Raw genomic sequence first — 22,485 nt, forward strand, 5'->3', positions numbered from 1 at the left:
TCCTCAAGTTTCAAAGAATGAAAGTAGTCAATGAAATTGCAAAGCTCACATCTAGGACATTAGAAACAAATAATAGCCATTATATGATAGCTGGTATTTTTTAAAGTCTGGTTCTGCTTTAAGAATTACTTCAATAGGAATGAAATAAGCATGCTTTCCCACCAGTTACGTAATCTGCCTGGTTATACTTGCATAGTATTCTACATAAAGACAGAGTCTTTGGAAAAAAGAAAAAAAGACCTATGTTTTCTTGCAACCTATGATGTTTACTTTTATTATAAAGTACATGAAAAATATTGATTATTTCTTTTTAACTCTCCGTCTGCTTACTATTTCCAGATATTTGAAATAACATAGAAAAAACAACAAATTTCATCCACTACACTGAAGGGTGACATTTCAATGTTTCATTTGTGAAGAGTCAAATAGTAAAGTCATAACTATAAAAAGCAGAAAAACAATTATCCCTTAAGTGCTTCCTGAATTACTTTTCCATAAAGAAACAGTAAATATGAGCCACATATTACTGCAGAGGAGTCACTTTTTTCTTTTCATAAACTTTTTTGCTTCTTTCAAAAGCCCTTCCATATCTTCCTTCTCTAGGTCTTCCTTTTCTGGTTCCCAGTCGGAATCTTCGTCTGTTGGCTCGTAGTCTTCTTCCTCATCATCTATAAAGCTGTCATTCAGGTTGTACTCATTGGGTTGCCCAACATTGTCATCTTCATCCAAAATGCTTCTCACTGAAAAACAGTTTAGTACGTAGCACATCAACTGTCACTCAGTTAGAAACCTCTAACTGTAAAATATCTTTGTCAAAAAGATTTTACTTAATACATAGCTAACAATTACAAATTTCTAGAAAGGGGGCTAAAGCTATTATTTTTATTTTTTTAACATTTGCTTAAATCAAACTTCTCCTACTATGAGGCTTCCAAGATTAAAATGTCCTCTGAGATTCATCATAATGATTCCTTAATAATATCACAATCAAGCTACACCACCTCCCACAATGGTAGAGTATATTTCTGTCCCAGTTATTCACCGTCCCTCCTTGTGATGTGATTCTTTCTATTTACCCATTCCCACTGATGTCAGACTTGGCCAAAGAAAAAGAAGTGGAAGTAGCAGCTTCCATGGAGAAGCCTTAAAGGCCTCTCTGTGATTATGCTATTGCCATTTCCCCTCTGTTAGGAGAACAGTGTGCCCCAGATAGAGGCTGATCCTTCAGCCTAGATTCAGGATGAGACACATGTGAGGCAGGGCAACGGCCAACATGCAGCTACATGCAAATTAACATGAAGGAGAAATACACCTGTTTATTGTTATAAGGCACTGAAATTTGAGGACTGTTTGTTATCACCACAAAGCTAGCACAATCTGATTGACACACCAGTGTGTGTGTGCTCAGTTGCTCCAGTCATGTCCGACCCTTGTGACCCCATGGGCTATACAGCCCACCAGGCTCCTCTGTCCATGGGATTCTCCAGGCAAGAATACTGGAGTGGGTTGCCATTTCCTTCTCCAGGTGACACACCAGAGTTGTGACCAAATGAGGAGATACAAGCTTACAGACTTTGAACAATTTAGCTTTATAGATCTTATACCTCACATTTTGGTAAGACTAGAATTACTATGGTAACAACCATCAGAATTTACAGATTTCTAAATAATATCATAATAGTAGAATTACAATTCTAAAATTCTTCTGTCTCAAAACTAATTTCTTCCCTCATCCCACTGTTTTCTTTTCACAGAGAGCAACAGAGTTGGTTTAAAATAAGGCAGTGAGAGACTCTAGGATGATGTGGAATATTTAAAGGTTAAAAATGTTGTACTTTTGAATATGCTTCAGCGGGGCTTTCCTCAATGGCTCATCATGTAAAGAATCTGCCTGCAATGCAAAAGACAAAGGAGATGCAGGTTTAATCCCTGGATCCGGAAGATCCCCTGGAGGAGGAAATGGCAACCCACTATAGTATTCTTGTCTGAAAAACCCCATGGACAAAGGAGCCTTGTCCAAAGGGCAATAGTCCAAAGGGTTGCAAAAAGTCAGACGAGATTGAGCACACACATATGCTTCAGCTAGCTTCTTCCTAAAACATTCGTATGTAACAGATATAACTTAAATGAAAGTTAAGAAATTTCATAGGAAAATTTTTCATGGCAGAATGATGACAAAGAACGTAGTTTATTTGTCTTTTAAACTTTCATAGCCCAGACAGTTATTTCTTTCTTAATATCACTACTCATTCCAAGGGGATTTGAGACAGCTTATAATCATGTGCTTACTGTGATTAGTCACTCAGTCGTGCTTGACTCTCTGCGACCCCATGGACTGTAACCCCCCAGGCTCCTCTGTCCATGGGATTCTCCAGGCAAGAATACTGGAGTAGGCTGCCATTTCCTGCTCCAGGGGGTCTTCCCAACCCAGGGATCAAACCTATACCCCTTGGACTCCTGCACTGGCAGACAGATTCTTTATCACTAGCGCCACCTGGGAAGCCTGTATTATCATGAGATAACACAAATAAAAGTAGAAATTAAGAACAAAGAAAGTAGAATGTAAGTATATCAACCTCAATTTTTAATATAATCAATACAAACTGAGCATCAAATTTCTCCCTAAGTTTCTTGGTAGCAAAAAGCCGAAGACTACATAAAAACTTATACAATTCTCATTAGCATAAGAAGCACACCAGTTCCTTGAGGGAAGTCTGAGATTATATTTATTTGTGTACACTTCTTATCTCTTGTAAGCCTCTTGAGGGTACGTTTTATGTTTAATTAACCTCAATTCGCTTCCCTGGTGGCTCAGAGGTTAAAGCGTCTGCCTCCAATGTGGGAGACCCGGGTTCAATTCCTGGGTTGGGAAGATCCCTTGGAGAAGGAAATTGCAACCCACTCCAGTATTCTTGCCTGGAGAATCCCATGGACGGAGGAGCCTGGTGGGCTACAGTCCATGGGGTCGCAAAGAGTCGGACACGACTGAGCGACTTCACTTTCAACCTCAATTCCTCATGTAACTTTTATGATAGAAAACAATTAAAAACCATTTAGAGGATAGTTTGCAGACAGGAAAGGGAGTGAGGAAGAAAGAACAGCAATGTTTCTGTTCTTGACCATTTTGCTCTTGGAAGTATCTCATATATATAAATAATGCCATCTCAATTAAGAGTCTTGTTTTAGATTCAGAAATTAGCTTAGCAGATTTAGAAGGAAAATATATATAAAGCTGAAACTACTTCAGGTTCTCCTGTGTTATTGGCTGTTCCTTCTCCATCTTCTTTGCTGGATCTTCCTCATCTTCTCAACCTCTAAATTTTGGAGTGCCCAAATTTCAGGCTGGGACCTCTTCTCTAAGATACTCCTTATGCTGCGTTCAGTCACCCAGTGGTGTCCGACTCTGTGCAACTCCATGGACTGTAGCCTGCCAGTCTCCTCTGTCCATGGGATTCTCCAGGCAAGAAAAATGGAGCAGGTTTGCCATTTCCTTCTCCAAATACAGTCCTTAGATGATTCCATCTAGTTGTATATCCTAAATCCCCAAATTTATATTTTAAGCTCTGACCATAGCGTAAATTTCAGACTCATTTATCTCTACTTAGTGACTAACAGAAATCTGAAATCCAACACTTCCAGAACACAGCTCTTGAGGTGCTTCACCCAAATGTGGTCATTCTCTTATCAATCTTGAACATATATGACTCTTCCAACCTTCCAATTGTCTTTTTTAACAATTTTATTTACTTTATTTTGGCTATGCTGGGTCTTTGCTCTACGCAGACTTTCTCGAGATGCAGTGAGCGGGGGCTACTCTCCAGTTGTGGTACAGGAGCTTCTCGTTGCAGTGGCTTTTCTCCTTGCGGAGCACAAGCTCTAGGGTGTGTGGGTTTCAGTAGCTGTAGCACATGGGTTCAGAGGTTGCAGATCCCAGGCTCTGGAGCACAGGCTCAGTAGTTGTGGTGCATAGGTTTAGTTGTTCCAAGGCATGTGGGATCTTCCTGGATCAGGGATTGAACCCATATCTCCTGCATTGGCAGGCAGATTCTTTACCACTGAACTACCAGGGAAGCCCCTTCCAACTGTTTTGGCAAGAAACCTTGGAGTTATCCTTGAATATCCTCCATAATATTTAATGTCAAAAGATCCTGTTGGGTCTACCATCAAAATATATCCACCACTTCTCACATCCACGCCAACACCCTGGATCCAATAACACCATCTTCTTCCTGGTCTATTACAATATCCTCCTAGCTAGGTTCCCTACTTCTACTCTTTTCTGTTCACAAAGAAGCCAAAAAACCTCCCAATAGCTTTTTATCTCACTTGGAATAAGATCTGAAGTCCTCAAATGTCACTCTTGGCCTCCAGGACCCTACAAAACTGGTTCACTAGCTTTTCTCATCTCACCTGCCATTCTTCACTTACACTTTGCTCCAATCCTACCCTCTCTTCACTGGGGCTTCCCTGTGGCTCAGAAGATAAAGAATCTGCCTGCCATGTGGGAGACCCGGGTTATCCCTGGGTTGGGAAGATCCCCTAGAGAAGGAAATGGCAACCCACTCCAGTATTCTTGCCTGGAGAATCCCATGGACCAACGAGCCTGGTAGGTTATAGTCCACAGGGTCACAAAGAGTCAGACATGACTAAGTGACTAACATTTTCAACACTTTTCTCTTCACTGCTCCTTGAATAAACCAACGGGATCATCTCCAGGGCTTCTGAAGCATCCTTCCCACTGCCTAACACACCCATCCCTCAGAGAATCACCTGGCTAGGTCTCTCCTTCAGCCTTCTGCTCTAATATCGAATTATCAGAGTCCTTCTTTTACTGTCCTATTTGAAATAGGACCTGCCTTCCACCCCCATACACATCCTTGCCATTCTGTCCTCTTAAATCGTTCAGTTGTACCTGATTCTTTGTGACCCCATGGACAGCAGCCTACCAGGCTCCTCTGTCCACGGGATTTTCCAGGCAAGAGTACTTGAGTGGGTTGCCATTCCTTCTCCAGGGAATCTTCCCGACCCAGGGATCGAACCTGGGTCTCCAGGATTGCAGGCAGATGCTTTACTGTCTGACCCACCAGGGAAGCCCACAGCTTCCTTCCTTCTGTCCTCTTACACAGCTTTATTTTTCTTCTTAGCAGTTATCACTACATGACATCACATAATTGTTAACATGTGCACTGTCCACCTTTGTGAAATTCTACAAGAGCAAGGTTCTGTCTCTATTGTATCTTCAACTCCTCCAACAATGCCTAACACATAAAAGATACTTTATAGACACATATTTGCTAAATATATGAATTAATAAATGAACCATCCGCAAATCAACTGCTGAACACCTTCAGCTTACAGAAATGCTTTATTATAACCTACATTTTTAATCACTAGCCTGCCTGTCAACACAATGAATTATATTACAGAATTTTATTTAAATCCTGATAATTGAAGGAGCTTTAAGCTTCAATGAGCCCTGGGAATCTTTAGCAACTTACTGGATAGGTTCATTTGCTGAAGCAATAATGACATATTAATCAGAAGAATCCCACTCATTTCATCAAAAAATTACCTTTATCTATAAAATCATAACATCACATTCATGTTCTTTTAGCAAGAGGTTTAGAATCTGAAATAACCGTATGTAACAGAACTCAGTGTAGCTGGTAGTCAAATTCCCTCCCCTCTACTTCTTACGAACTGGCACTCTGTGCTTTAAGTGAAAGCACCTGAAGAACTGCTTGACATGAGCAAGGCAAAGTCATGACAAGGGCAAGTTAGTACCAGAACTCAGCTCTGTGTCCCTTCCTAGTGGTCCCAGGTCCACATTTCACGACAGGATTTTGAATGCTGACATTTTTTGTGGAACCAATTAAATGGACCCTCTTATAGCAAATTCTGTAGTAGTGACTTCAAATATTCTACAATACAAATGCCATCTAGATGGGAGGGCTTTTTTTAAGTGCTGAAGGTATAACTGGGCCATAGAGATGATGAAACTTTATTTACTAGAAAATGCTGAATTGGCACACTTGTTGATCTGAATTATTTCATGATTTCCTGAATCATGGGAATACTCTCAGGAAGCATGGTTCTGAAACAAATACAACTAGCACATAACCTAGGAATAAAATGTCTGTCTTTACCATAACAATTAAGCTTTATGCAAAGGGGCATTCACAGAAAGCAGGAACAGACACCCTGAGCAAGCTGAAACATGGTATCTGAGTATCTGGATTTAAAGTGATGAAGCCAGTAAAGTTCATGTAAACCTTGCTATAACAATGTTTGCTACACAAAAAATTCAAAGAAACCCTCTCAGACAAGGAAGCGTGTTGTTTAGAGAACTCAGTTATGAGGAGTCACATTATAGATGATCCCAAACCAAGACCCCAACACTGTACACAGAACACCATGGTTAGTACAAAGATTACTGAAGTACAACAGTGAAAGCCTGAGATGGAATAATAGCTGTTTTAATATTTTTAAGCAATAGCAGAAAACAATTTTTGTGGCTTTATTTTTTGTAGTTGTGACTTCCAATAGATTTCCACAGAATTAAACAACGTAATGCCATTTTTGGAAAAATAAGAGCCTACATTTAGCATTTGCTTATATTATGAATAGTTTATTTGAAACATAACTGTTGAGCATGTCTAAGAAATCAGAAATAAGCATGTTTCTTCCAAGTCAAGGTGAGCTCGGAAGCATTAATTTTTTTCTCTATCTTCACTTAGGTCACTTTTAAGTTTCTAGCTGCTAGTGACTATTTATCTGTGATGTTCTAGTTCCCTCACCCAATAAGAAGTCTCTAAAAAATAACATGGTTTAAGAAAAAGATATATACTAGGAGAGTAGAAGTTTAAAGGTCTGTGTCATAAATCCCTTGACAATGAACAAGGCATTTAGTGGAGTTTATCTTTTTATCTGTGAATCAAATGATGTTGATTAAATGACCTCAAAGATCCTTTCCAACCCCAAAGTTCTAATTTTAAGAACAAAGCAGGAATCTTCATTTTCTCTACAGGAATATGAAACATACAGACAGGGTGACAGCTTGACTATTTGAAAGCAGCACAAAAGAAATAAGCTGTCACTTATTTTTTAAAAGTGATGGATAATACTGTTCTACAATAATAATGAAAAATAACAAACTCTAGAAAAAGTAACAAACTCTTTAACATATTTGAAAGAACATACTATTAACTATTTGGTATTATTAGGATGTGGTAATTTCTGACTTTTCCTTTTTTGCAGAAGTATTTATAATATTTGTATTATAGGAAATTTGTATCTAACATTTCCTGTACATCTTAAAATTTCACCATCAAGTTCCTATCCAAAGAACCAAGTTTGCAGAGCTACTAAAGAGTATACTGTGTTATATGCATGCTGGAAGGTGTTTATGTGGAGAAAAAAATCTTTCCAAATTGCTGATTTTCTCCAAATAGTTTTCTGGTAACAGCAAATAAGAAGACAGATGTTTCATGGCAGACTTATAGTTTAACATCAATAATTCTTCAGGTTTTATTTTCCTTTCTTGTCAAGTAAATCTTAGAATTAGTTAGGATATTAATTTTCATTTAAGTGGGAAAATATTTTAGCCCAATATCTCTTAAGATGAAAGCTTACTACATACTACAAGAATAAAGATGTTTAAATGCCTCATTTTACTACTGAAGACTGATTTTTGTAATGAACCAAGCTATTAGTTGGGTATTCATATTTTAACTTTGGAAAAGCAGTTTGTGGAGGCCTATCCACTTTTTTATATTAATACGTTAAGTTTATTTCTTTTTAAAAGCACCACTGCATTTGCCTTTTTCATGTTCTAAAATCTCTCAGCTTTTCCCACAGTAAGCAGCAGTTTACAAAATCTCATTTAGCATCACTAACCTTACTTAGTAGCTTACTTTCTAGATCTTTTAGTTTCTACTTCTGAAAAGAAAAAAGCTTATATAAGCATATGTATGCATACGATTGTAGAACTAGAGAAATACTGAAATAGTTATCAGATCAGCAGAACATTCTAAATTTCAGCCACGAACAGTACTGATCCCCTCAAATCATGACTGTCACATAATAATAAATGCCAGAGAGAATGACTCCAATAATCAAGTGATATAACACTGGTGATAATTTCTTTCAAATGTTGTCAGCAAGTAAGGTAGCTAAGAAAGTTAAAATAAAAATTTCCTAGCACTGATTACTCTTTTATTCAATATGCTCTGCTAAAACTGTATGTATCACTCTGAAAAAGTGTGGAAAGTCAGTAAAACTTTAAACCAATTAGATAAACAAAGAGCTTAACAGATGATTACAGTCAAACCTACAAAAGTCGAAATATAGGGCATAAATTGTTACATGTGTGGGAAAATTTTAGACTGAAGAGTTTTAGAAGTGCTACAAATCAGAAATTAAATAATAAAATAGTTTAATATAGTTATTTTATATTATCAAATTCTAGAGTAGTTGGTATATAGTATATGGGTCTCTATTATAACTTTTATTGTTTTACTATGGATTAATGAAACCCCACCTCAAATTTAGCATGCATAACTTAAAAAATAAAGAAGAAATAGAAATAGATGTTTTTCTGGAACTCTCTTGCTTTTTCGATGATGCAGCGGATGTTGGCAATTTGATCTGTGGTTCCTCTGCCTTTTCTAAATCTAGCTTGAACATCTGGAAGTTCACGGTTCATGTATTGCTGAAGCCTGGCTTGGAGAATTTTGAGCATTACTTTACTAGCGTGTGAGATGAGTGCAACTGTGCAGTAGTTCGAGCATTCTTTGGCATTGCCTTTCTTTGGGATTGGAATGAAAACTGACCTTTTCCAGTCCTGTGGCCACTGCCGAGTTTTCCAGATTTGCTGGCATATTTAGTGCAGCACTTTCACAGCATCATCTTTCAGGATTTGAAATAGCACAACTGGAATTCCATCACCTCCACTAGCATTGTTCATAGTGATGCTTTCTAAGGCTCACCTGACTTCACATTCCAGAATGTCTGGCTCTAGGTGAGTGACCACACCATCGTGATTATCTGGGTCGTGAAGATCTTTTTTGTACAGTTCTTCTGTGTATTCTTGCCACCTCTTCTTAATATCTTCTGCTTCTGTTAGGTCCATAACATTTCTGTCCTTTATTGAGCCCATGTCTGCATGAAATGTTCCCTTGGTATCTCTAATTTTTTTGAAAAGATATCTAGTCTTTCCCATTCTGTTCTTTTCCTCTATTGCTTTGCATTGATTGCTGAGGAAGGCTTTCTTATCTCTGCTTGCTATTCTTCGGAATTCTGCATTCAGATGGGAATATCTTTCCTTTTCTCCTTTGCTTTTCGCTTCTCTTCTTTTCCCAGCTATTTGTAAGACCTCCTCAGGCAGCCATTTTGCTTTTCTGCATTTCTTTTCCATGGGGCTGGTCTTGATCCCTGTCTCCTGTACAATGTCACGAACCTCTGTCCATAGTTCATCAGGCACTCTGTCTATCAGATCTAGTCCCTTAAATCTATTTCTCACTTCCACTGTATAATCATAAGGGATTTGATTTAGGTCATACCTGAATGGTCTAGTGGTTTTCCCTACTTCAATATAAGCCTGGATTTGGCAATAAGGAGTTCATGATGTGAGCCACAGTCCGCTCCTGGTCTTGTTTTTGCTGGCTATATAGAGCTTCTCCATCTTTGGCTGCAAAGAATATAATCAATCTGATTTCGGTGTTGACCATTTGGTGATGTCCACGTGTAGAGTCTTCTCTTGTGTTGTTGGAAGAGGGTGTTTGCTATGACCAGTGCGTTCTCTTGGCAAAACTCCATTAGCCTTTGCCCTGCTTCATTCTGTACTCCAACGCCAAATTTGCCTGTTACGCCAGGTGTTTCCTGACTTCCCACTTTTGCATTCCAGTCCCCTATAATGAAAAGGACATCTTTTTTGGGTGTTAGTTCTAACAGGTCTTGTAGGTCTTCATAGAACCGTTCAAGTTCAGCTTCTTCAGCGTTACTAGTTGGAGCATAGACTAGGACTACTGTGATATTGAATGTTTTGCCTTGGAAACGAACAGAGATCATTCTGTCATTTTTGAGATTGCATCCAAGTACTGCATTTCGGACTCTTCTGTTGACCATGATGGCTACTCCATTTCTTCTAAGGGATTCCTGCCCACAGGAGTAGATATAATGGTCATCTGAGTTAAATTCACCCATTCCAGTCCATCTTAGTTCGCTGATTCCTAGAATGTCGACGTTCACTCTTGCCTCCTCCTGTTTGACCACTTTCAATTTGCCTTGATTCATGGACTTAACATTCCAGGTTCCTATGCAATATTGCTCTTTACAGCATCGGACTTTGCTTCTATCACCAGTCACCTCCACAGCTGGGTATTGTTTTTGCTTTGGCTCCATCCCATCATTCTTTCTGGAGTTATTTCTCCACTGATCTCCAGTAGCATATTGGGCACCTACTGACCTGGGGAGTTCCTCTTTCACTGTCCTATCCTTTTGCCTTTTCATACTGTTCATGGGGTTCTCAAGGCAAGAATACTGAAGTAGTTTGCCATGCCCTTCTCCAGTGACCAAGCCCTTCCAGTGGATCAAGCTCTCCAGTGGACCAAGCCTTTGACTGTGTGGATCACAATAAACTGTGGAAAATCTTGAAGAGATGGGAATACCAGACCATCTGACCTGTCTCTTGAGAAACCTGTGTGCAGGTCAGGAAGCAACAGTTAGAACTGGACATGGAACAACAGACTGGTTCCAAATAGGAAAAGTAGTCCATCAAGGCTGTATATTGGCACCCTGCTTATTTAACTTCTATGCAGAGTACATCATGAGAAACGCTGGGCTGGAAGAAACACAAGCTGGAATCAAGATTGCTGGGAGAAATACCAATAACCTCAGATATGCAGATGACACCACCCTTATGGCAGAAAGTGAAGAAGAACTAAAGAGCCTCTTGATGAAAGTGAAAGAGGAGAGTGAAAAAGTTGGGTTAAAGCTCAACATTCAGAAAACTAAGATCATGGCATCTGGTCCCATCACTTCATGGCAAGTAGATGGGGAAACAGTGGAAACAGTGGCTGACTTTATTTTTTTGGGCTCCAAAATCACTGCAGATGGTGACTGCAGCCATGAAATTAAAAGACGCTTACTCCTTGGAAGGAAAGTTATGACGAACCTAGATAGTATATTTAAAAGCAGAGACATTACTCGGCCAACAAAGGTCCATCTAGTCAAGGCTATGGTTTTTCCAGTAGTCATGTATGGATGTGAGAGTTGGACGGTGAAGAAAGCTGAGTGCCAAAGAATTGATGCTTTTGAACTGTGGTGTTGGAGAAGACTCTTGAGAGTCCCTTGGACAGCAAGAAGATCCAACCAGTCCATTCTAAAGGAGATCAGTCCTGGGTGTTCATTGGAAGGACTGATGTTGAAGGTGAAACTCCAATACTTTGGCCACCTCATGTGAAGAGTTGACTCACTGGAAAGACCCTAATGCTGGGAAGGATTGGGGGCGGGAGGAGAAGGGGACGACAGAGGATGAGATGGATGGATGGCATCACCAACTCGATGGACACGGGTTTGGGTAGACTACAGGAGTTGGTGATGGACAGGGAGGCCTGGCATGCTGCGATTCATGGGGTCGCAAAGAGTCAGACACGAATGAGTGAATGAACTGAACTGAACTTAAAAAAAACCCAAAGCCACAAACTACCTAGTTTTTCCTCCTGATCTCTATTATCATCTCTAAGCTCCTGGTAATTTGTACTTTAATTTTCATTCATTTCTATTTCCTTTGATCATCCCATCCCCACACCAAGGCCAATCAGTTGGAAATTCCTCATAGCTGTTCTTCAAAATCTCATTTGTATCAAATCCTGTTTTTCCATTCTCATGCAAGCCTAGTTCTGGTCCTTCATTCACCTACCTAACTAATCTCCATAAGGCTTCCTCTACTCTAATTCAGACAGCTCATCATTAGTTATTTGTCACTGCACCCACATCTTTGGTCTAGCTTTCAAGAGCTTCTATAATCTGACCTCAATGCATTCCTCTAGTATCATTCACAGTCAATAGACAGATCATAGAGAAAGCAAGAGACTTCCAGAAAAACATCTACTTCTGCTTCATTGACTATGCAAAAGCCTTTGACTCTGTGGATCACAATAAACTGTGGAAAAGTCTTAAAGACATGGGAATACCAGACCACCTTACCTGTCTCCTGAGAAACCTTTTTGCAGGTCAAGAAGCAACGATTAGAACTGGACATGAAACAACAGACTGGTTCAAAATTGGGAAAGGAGTATAACAAGGCTGTATACTGTCATCCTGCTTATTTAACTTATATGCAGAGTACATCATAAGAAATGCAGGGCTGGATGAAGCACAAGCAGGAATCAAGATGGTCAGGAGAAATATCAGCACTCTCAGATATGCAAATGATGTTACCCTAATGCCAGAAAGTGAAGAGGAACTAAAAAGTCTCTTGATGAAGGTAAAAGAGGAGAGTGAAAAAGCTGACTTAAAACTCAGCATTCAGAATACTAAGATCATGGCATCCAGTGCCATCACTTCATGGTAAACAGATGGGAAAAAAGTTGAAACAGTGACAGATTTTCTTTTCCTGGGGTCCCAAATCACTGCAGACGGTGACTGTAGCCACGAAATTAAGAGAAACTTGCTCTTTGGAAGAAAAGCTATGACAAACCTAGATGGCATATTCAAAAACAGAGACATCACTTTGCTAACAAAGGTCCGTCTAGTCAAAGCTATGGTTTTTCCAGTAGTCATGTACAGATGTTAGAGTTGGACCACAAAGATGGCTGAGCACTGAAGAATGGGTGCTTTAGAACTGTGGTGCTAGGGAGGACTCTTGAGTGTCCCTTGAACTGCAAAGAGATCCAACCAGTCAGTCCTAAAGGAAATCAACCCTGAATATTCACTGGAAGGACTGATGCTGAAGCTGAAGTCCAACACTTTGGCCACATGATGTGAAGAGCCAACTCATTGGAAAAGACCCTGATGCTGGGAAAGATTGAAGGCAAAAGGAGAAAAGGGTGGCAGAGGATGAGATATTTAAGAGAGCATCACCAACTCAATGGACATGAATTTGAGCAAACTATGGGAGATAGTAAAGGACAGGGAAGCTTGATGTGCTGCAGTCCATTAGGTCACAAAGAGTCAGACATGAATTAGTGACTAAACAACAAGAATATCATTCATTCACAGTAACTACAGAGACTCTTCCTGTCAGTTAAACTGACCCGTCTTCTAATTCCAAACACAACTTATTATTTTCTACCTCAATGTCCTTGACCAATCTATTACTCACTTTGTTTGGGATGTCCTATACCCACCTACCCAAAGCTAAGAAACAAAGATAACTGAAATCCTACCACCTTAAAGACCAACTTTACTTAAAATTCCCTTACTAAGTTACCCTGATTAATCCTAACAAAAAGTACTCCATCCCTTTTCTCCAGGATTGTAGAGCATCTCACCACAAGCATGTGGATCCAGAGCTGGTTTTCATGTATCTCTGTAGTTCTGCTCACTTGGAAGTCATATAATAAATGAATAAATGCGTGCGTGAGTAAATGAATCATTACATAAATGAGATTAAGATATGGGTAATGTTAAACTTTAAGGATTTGGGAAATAATAAAAACACATGTTAGAATTTTATGTCAGATATCTCTAAGAAATATAGTGAGACTTATAACATAAAATTTTAAATACCCCAGAGAGTTTAATTTACACGTTTTATAGTAGGAAGAGATATCCTGACTATACTGACACATAACAACTCTTGAAAGTACATTAAATATATAAGGCTAAACTTTTATGTTAAAATACCCTATTTTTTTTAAAAGGTATTTCCAATGAAATAAAAATTTTTCTTAAAAAAAAGTTAAATGTTCTAAAAACATGTTCATTCAGAAGATACCTCAATGATAATTCAAAGAGATTTTTCAAAGAAAATTAAGATACTTTTTAACAATGCCATATGATGTATACTGACAGTTTTCAGGTAAACGGTCCCCAGTTCTACAAAGATAAACAAATCTGTCAAATGCTTTCATGGGAAAATGCTAAAATTTGTCAATAAGACAGAGTTTTAATCAAATATTATTACATTATTGTTCAAAATAATATTTTTGAACTTTTGAAACTTTTGAAAGTTAACTTAACAACCATAAATGCTATAGCTTCAGATACAGCCTCAGTAAGGAAAGTATAACATATAACCTCCATACCATATTAACTGAGATAAAGTGATCATATTTGTGTCTGGAGTATGAAAACACTAAACTATGTTTTAATAAGAAACAGTAAATAGAATTCCCTTGTGGTGAAATTAATTATCTTTATCACTTGGTTACAAGTTGGCTGTGTTTATACATACACAAATGCATGTGGGCATAGCCTGGATATACAGTTTATTCTCTTACTCTGTGGGCAGAAATACTGGATGCTGAATTGGCCACTGTGTTATAAGCGTTATATTAATGATACAAAGAAGCCAGAATTTATTAAAGGGAAAAGATACTAGAGTTCAGAAGCAAAGGAAACAGAAGGCAAACAGGCTGATGTAAGCGGGACTGATGGTCATTCGATCGTTGTTTCTTTGGTGTTTGTCCCCTACTTCTCTTCCCCCAAAACAATAGTTTCTATCGAGGATCTCTGTGGTTTTGAAGAAAGAGACTCTACTTTGGTTCCAAGGGCAGAACAAACTAATCAGTCGTCACAGTGAGTCATTCAAGAGTAAGAATGTGATTTAAACCAGTTTTTTTTAAAAAGTTAGTTTCATGATTTTTCCTAGGAATAGCAAGAATCAAAGTTGTTTTCTCTCTCTCCTTAGGTGTAAACATGGATGCTTATCATCCCAGCTGAATAAGGATGCATATAGTTCCTTGCTGGGGAGAGCAGCCAGTCTTGGGATAAAAATCACTCCTCTAAGGACAGTATGATGGAAGGAAAGTGTGTTATTGGTGACATTATTGACATTATTAATGAGGTGAAGCAACAAATGTTGTCTAATCTAGCCCTACTTCTAGACTTTTCAGTAAAAGAAGTCAATATGCTCTCTTTATCATTCAGGCCAGTTTGAGACTTTGTTTTAAGGCACCTGCAAACAAAAGAACTGTAACAGATACAAAGGAAAATATATGTACACTGTTAGACAATGATTGCAGAAAACATCTTCTATATAAAAATTTATCATTTTTAAATCTAAGAAAATCATTAAAATCAATAATTCAACAAATTCACAGAAGCAGAGATTTTAAAAAGCTCATTAAAATAAGTGGCAATTGTCTTTAGGTTTAACAAGAGAATCCATTTGAAGGTTTCATTTTGAGTTTCCTGAAGTAAAATTACTTACCTGGAAATGTACTATGTTTATATTCTATCTTGTGCTGGGGATTCTTCCTAAAAAAAAAAAAAAAAAAAAGAAAGCAAATATAAGGTCAGGTTTGACAATCACTAAAAATGAATAAGACTATTTAAACTAGAGCACTCACTAAACTACAAATAAAATTAGCAATACTCCTCTTATTGAAAAACATTTCTTTGTTGTTGCTGTTAACAACAGTCACCATGCTGTACAAAGCATCTGCTTTTTAATTACATTTACTGAGTGCCTACTCCATGCTAGGTATAGTGTTAGATGCAAAGACAGAGTGGTGAACCAGACAAAGTTCTTCCCTCTTGACTTACATTCTACAGCAAGGCAATATGAGACAAATAAAATACAATATACTGTATTTTTAAAATGTCAATATCATATATCACATAAAGATATGATGTAGATTAGTATATAAAATACATAATACAAAGTATCAAGTTGTGTGTGTGTGTAATATGTAAAAGGATACTTTTAAGGCTCTTCTGGAATCCAAAAACAAAAGCATACAAGTCATGTCTCTCCAAACGATACCCAATCAACTGTTATGAGAAAATAAGAAAATCAATATGCATTGAGAAACGTATAACAACATATCCCAAAGTCAAACAGAAACCACTGTTTGAATATCTACTTTTGATTATATATATTGACAATCGATCATTCTATTAAACAAATGTTTGGGTACACTGTATACATAAAAGACATTCTCCAGATAATGCAAAATTGCCCAGGCAGCAAAACTTGAAAGCATTAACTGGTTCATCATGCTCCACTTGGTGGTTACCTTTCTCTTAGGGGACTAACAAAGGAGAGTTGGGGAGTGCTGACAACAGACATATGCTGAGATGGACATATGAAGCTGTTGTGAGGATTTCTTAGTTTAAGGGCTTAGTAGGTTGTAAGTCGGAGAAGGCACTGGCGACCCACTCCAGTAGTCTTGCCTGGAAAATCCCACGGATGGAGGAGCCTGATGGGCTGCAGTCCATGGGGTCGCTAAGAGTTGGACGTGACTGAGTGACTTCACTTTCATTTTTCACTTTCATGCACTGGAGAAGGAAATGGCAACCCACTCCAGTGTTCTTGCCTGGAGAATCCCAGGGATGGAGGAGCCTGGTGGGCTGCCATCTATGGGGTCGCACAGAGTCAGACACAACTGACATGACTTAGCAGCAGCAGCAGCATGCGTTAAGTAATTAATGTTGGCCATTTGTTCATTCATCAGTGGTCCAAGAAATAGTCACAGGGCACTTATTACATGCGAGGCTCTGTGTCAGGTATCAGAGCGTAAACACAGTACAAGAGTGCAACCACACAATTAATTAGGGTCATAACTCAACAGTTTTGAAAAGTGGAGAAAAGAGTCACTAAAAGATTGTGTGTTTGGGGTAATTAACCCAAATCTGAGCGTTTAATGAAAAAGAAACCTCAAGGTTGAAAGAAATAAACAGGACAACTTAAATGTGATGAAGGGAGCTGCAAATGAACAAAGCTGCCATGATGCTTTGTGGGAAGACCTCTCCTTACTGAACACACTGGCACAGGTCATTAACTCGTTTAATTCAATCTTTATTAAAGTACAATTAATGTTGGATATCAGGAGAGGTAGAAAAGAAAAATGAGAGACATTTAATACCAGAGGTAGTTTTCATCAATAATCTGGAAAAAATTGCTGATCCTCTGAGATTATTTTTGGTAATATTGTTAAAATCTTTTTGTTATTATTACTGTGGTAAAACACTGGTAACTATTTAAAAAAAAAAAAAAGTCAAACTACTGGAAAGTAGTCGATTGGTACACAGAAATTCCATATAGCCTCATTGAAATTCTTCAAGTGTTAACATTCTACACAGATGCCTCATTATTATCTATCTATAGTCATTTGCGATTTAAAGGTTTTTTCTCCTTCCTTTAATACGTTTGCTTCAGATAGAAAGCAGTCCTTTCTTTTCCTGCTTTCCCCTGAACAGAGCAGGATTATTGAAAAGTTCAATGTGATCTTAATTGTTTGCTACTGGAGTCTCCTTCAAAAGCTGCTTTAGAAACTCTCAAGCATCTAAAAACAAGCACAGAAATGAAATCAAGTGAGTTAATGGAGGTAAGTACAGTTTGTGCACCAAATACCAGTTAAAACACTGCTGACATCAGTTCTAAGGCTAGAAAGACTAAAAGGAAAAGTATCCTTTTTAAAAGGCCAAATGAAGCCTGGTGGGGACAGGGGTAATGGTTCAACCCTAAAGTTACAGAAGGTGGTTATCTTGGGACACATCCACAGCTGCACTCACATACCGATCTGATCTACATAATCTAACCTCACATTTGACTTAGGAAAAGGCAAGCCCTTTCAGAATAAATGAATAGGGGGAAAGGTTTACACTGCTATATTCCAAAAAAGAAGAACAGAAATAAGTGTTATGAAATTTTGTGCTCAGAAAAGGAAAAGATTTTCAGCTCCACATGCAGATTTTCACCTGCCTTAGAGGGGAAAAGTGTGTTTCTCTGAGGTTTCCTTAACAGTTTCTATCCTTTTGTAGGAGAATTTGCTACTATTTTTATTAAAAGCCAGGTGTAAGACTGAAATGTAGACCAGAAGAAACTAGATGTGCTGGTGCTTTTTCACATTTAACTTAGAAATTAAACTTCCAATTTAAAATAAAAGAATTAATATCAATATTCTGCTAGTTATTTCATTGAAAATGAAGAAAAAATATCCTCTGGGACAGGTTCAAAAGTTTCCTGTTTTAGGATATTTTCAAATATACTTTATTCTTTCTTGATGATATAACTCACAGGATAGATTTTAATAAGAAAATAAGCCAAAGCAGAAACAAAAATGTATCATCACAGGCAAAAGCATATTCAAAATAAAAACAAATTTTAGACATTTTGTTTACATAGCAATTTAAATGTAAAAAAATTAAGTATTCTGAATGTTAAATTCCTTAAATTATCCTCTCCTTCAAGGTCCCTCATAATCTCGGTCTGTACCTTTATTTGCAGCCCAGTCCTTCATTTCTTCTTTGGGAAAACAGCTTCTGATTTTTTGCCATTGATAGGCATTTGCTCACAGCTGTTTTGCCAAGAATATTCTTCTAACTCTATACTACTTACCTAATTACCTTCCTCAGGAAAACAACTCTGATAATTACTGGGTAATATCTCCAGAATATATTGTCTGTATCTACTATTTAGTACTCACCACATAATTTCTTATACAGTCATTTAAATTTTCAACACAAATGTGAGTGTGTGTGTGTGCGTGTGCATGTGTATGTATTAGCTCATCATCATTCAAATGAGCTGCTGGAGGTCATGGCTTTTTCTTACATTATAAATATCTTTTACAGCTCCTACAAGAGTACCTTTTACGAGGTGGCATTCAACTATACTTTTCATAAATTACCTACCTATTACAATATAATCAACTCTTTCCCTTCAAAGAGTTTTTTTAATTGAGCTTTTACATGAGTCTCCAAAATGATGAAATATTTTCTATTTAAGAGGAAAAAAAAGACACCTATTTTTGCTACCTTTACTATTATTTCAAAATGATTACTGAATTTGCAAGAATCATTTGCAATACAAACCAAAGTTTAAAATTCTCATTGGCTGGTACAAAAAACAGTTCCAATCATTTCTAGACTGACGAGTTTTCTTATGTTTTTTTCTTTTTTAAGTAAATCGTAGTCTATGGATCCTGATGTTTTTAGAAGAACTTCCTTTGAAAGGCAGTTTTCCTGTTGGATACAAGCCTATTCTCATTATGTTGAAAAGAATGTTCATGTGCTGAAATTGCTCTGTGCTCACACCTACAAAGTTAATAATCAAAGTACTCATGGAACCTTTTTACACAAATCTAGGACTAAAATGTGTTAGAATTTCCTGTCATTAACAATTCATATTACCTCCACAGGAAACAATGGAAATCTGACAATCACATTAAGAGGACTCCACTGCAAACAGGTTCCTGAGATACTGATTGCTCAGCATCACAGGACACTTAGCTCTAGTCAATCACTCACTCCAGTCAACAGGAACACAGAGTCCTTCACAAACGGTTTAGAGACAAATGCCACAGTGACTTGGACCTGTTCTCCTCTGGCTTGTTAAAGTTTAAATCAGCAGCATTATGCTGTAGAAGGAGCTCAAGGTTTCGAGATCAGAAGAACCGAGTCTGAATTCAAACTACATTGTTTACTGGTTTTGTGATTTGGGGCAAGTCCTGTGAACAAGTCTCCATTTCCTGATCTGTAAAGCATGGAAAATACTGCCTACCTCACAGCGGGTTGTTCGAACTATTAAATGAAGTGATGTGCATAAACATTTGTGGACCATTAAGCATTTACAGGTGTCAACTATTTTTACAGAAACAAATCAATTTTACTTTAAGATAGCCAACAATGTCCGAAAACTCTATGTAAAAGTTGGCCAGTAAAAGTAACTGCCAGCTAATATTAAAGAGCTGAATTTTTCCTTCAATAATACATACAATTACTACCCTTGAATATTTCCTACATCACACTTCACGTATTTATAGAATATTTTATAACATTTGCCCATGTGTATCCTATTTTAAAATATCAGTTATTAATAATACAGCAGAAAGTCTTTTTCATATTACCCTGGGTTAAAGTTAAGTGGCAATACTGTACAGCTCTTTGGAACATATGAATATCTGAAATAACTCTCAAGGACAATGCAGCAAAATTTCACTCAGGACTTTTTCCTAATAGTGATTGGAAATACTTAGAGTTCATTCATAAAAAATTTACATCAACCTTCTTCACAAATAGCATTTTTGTAACTCAGCAGGCCTCAAAATCCTGTTGACATTTTTTTTTAACCATTGGGTTTTTAAGCACAGACATGTACACTCATAACTACATCAGGTTTTTATGAGCTACTATATTTTAAAATACAGATTTTACAAAGCATTTCTGGTCTTATGAATGATATGAATAACAAATACATATTTGAAGGAAAAACATTGAGAAAGAGAAAATAGAAAACGTCTTCAAATTTGCTAAGGTCCTGAGGCGGGAACAAGCTAGGGTATGTGGACAAATACAAAGAGCTTGTATAGCTCAACAGGAATGAGGGCGAAGGAAAAGAGTAGGAAATGAAGGCAGAGAAGAACTGGAGACATGGTAAAGAGTTTTGTGTGAGGCTACTGGACAATTTTGAATAACAAATCAACATGATATGACATTTTTAGAGAACTGCTCTGATTGCTGTGTGGAAAATGAACTATTAAAATGCAAGAGAAGAAACAAGGATGTCAGTTAAGAAGCTACTATTGTATGTATACCAGATCAGAGATGACTGCAGTTATGACTAAGATGACTGAGGCAGAGGAATTAAGAAGTGGTTAGGTTCTTCACGTATTTTAAAGGCTGAAATGGTAAGAACTGCTGATGAGTGATGTGAAGAAAAGAGAAGAATCAAGGTTGCGTCTTGGTTTGGGGCCTTGGTATGAGAATGGTGAAATCATTTACAAAGGTGGAAAACACTTGGGAAAGAGTTGTTTTCGTGACAAAAATCAACAGTTCTGTGTTGGATATGATAAGTCTGAGCCATTTTACAACCAAGTTCAGCTCAGTTCAGTTGCTCAGTCGTGTCCGACTCTTTGCAGCCCCATCAATCGCAGCACACCAGGTCTCCCTGTCCTTCACCAACTCCCGGAGTTTACCCAAACTCATGTTCATCGAGTCAGTGATGCCATCCAGCTACCTCATCCTCTGTCATCCCCTTCTCCTCCTGCCCTCAATCCTTCTCAGCATCAGGGTCTTTTCCAGTGAGTCAACTCTTCACATGAGGTGGCCAAAGTATTGGAGTTTCAGCTTCAACATCAGTCCTTCCAATGAACACCCAGGACTGATATCCTTTAGGATGGACTGGTTGGATCTCCTTGCAGTCCAAGGGACTCTCAAGAGTCTTCTCCAACACCACAGTTCAAAAGCATCAATTCTGCGGCACTCAGCTTTCTTCACAGTCCAACTCTCACATCCATACATGACCACTGGAAAAACCACAGCCTTGACTAGATGGACCTTTGTTGGCAAAATAATGCCTCTGCTTTTTAATATGCTATCTAGGTTGGTCATAACTTTCCTTCCAGATGCCATGATCTTAGTTTTCTGAATTTTGAGTTTTAAGCCAACTTTTTCACTCACCTCTTTTACTTTCATCAAGAGGCTTTTTAGTTCTTCTTCACTTTCTGCCATAAGGGTGGTGTCATCTGCATATCTGAGGTTATTGATATTTCTCCCGGCAATCTTGATTCCAGCTTGTGCTTCTTCCAGCCCAGCGTTTCTCATGATGTACTCTGCATATAAGTTAAATAAGCAGGGTGACAATATACAGCCTTGATGTACTCCTTTTCCTATTTGGAACCAGTCTGTTGTTCCATGTCCAGTTCTAACTGTTGCTTTCTGACCTGCATACAGGTTTCTCAAGAGACAGGTCAGGTGGTGTGGTATTACCATCTCTTTCAGAATATTCCAGTTTATTGTGATCCACACAGTCAAAGGCTTTGTCATAGTCAATAAAGCAGAAATAGAGGTTTTTCTGGAACTCTCTTGCTTTTTCAATGATCCAGTGGATGTTGGCAATTTGATCCCTGGTTCCTCTGCCTTTTCTAAAACCAGCTTGAACATCTAGAAGTTCATGGTTCATGTATTGCTGAAGCCCAGCTTAGAGAATTTTAAGCATTACTTTGCTAGCATGTGAGATGAGTGCAATTGTGCAGTAGTTTGAGCATTCTTTGGCATTGCCTTTCTTTGGGATTGGGATGAAAACTGAACTGAACTGAAAAATCAGTATTTTGTAATTTAAGGTGTACATTTTCATACATAATTAATACTACAAAAACAAACAAACAAATGATAATACTGCAATAACTTGGAAAACTTCGAAAATAAAAGAGAAAATAGCAAAAGATTTTGTATGATAGTTGGGCTTCCCTGGTGGCTCAGCTGGGAAAGAATCTGCCTACAATGTAGGAGACCTGGGTTCAATCCCTCGGTTGGGAAGATCCCCTGGAGAAGGGAACAGCTACCCACTCCAGGATTCTGGGCCTGGAGAATTCT

General features: G+C 38.0%; 1 protein-coding gene across 8 annotated transcripts in view; it reads right to left on the reverse strand.

Annotated features, from left to right (window-relative positions):
• Positions 1–22,485, reverse strand: part of APLF (aprataxin and PNKP like factor) — a 142,101-nt gene that overhangs the window by 48,836 nt on the left and 70,780 nt on the right. For 3 of the 8 annotated variants that reach the window (XM_081595691.1, XM_081595690.1, XM_081595689.1), the window contains 2 exons: positions 15,377–15,423; positions 246–740 (listed from right to left, as the gene is read on the reverse strand). In XM_081595691.1, the coding sequence (XP_081451817.1) occupies positions 538–740; positions 15,377–15,423 (250 nt within the window). In that variant the 3' untranslated portion in view covers positions 246–537. Of the gene's footprint in view, positions 1–245; positions 741–1,835; positions 1,892–15,376; positions 15,424–16,945; positions 17,454–22,485 lie in introns of those variants that run through there. The other 5 variants (XR_014083510.1, XR_014083509.1, XR_014083511.1 and 2 more) reach the window with 3 other exon arrangements.

Source organism: Giraffa tippelskirchi, chromosome 4 (assembly GCF_054371585.1).
Source record: "Giraffa tippelskirchi isolate mGirTip1 chromosome 4, T2T-mGirTip1v1.2.pri, whole genome shotgun sequence".
NCBI lineage: Eukaryota > Metazoa > Chordata > Mammalia > Artiodactyla > Giraffidae > Giraffa > Giraffa tippelskirchi.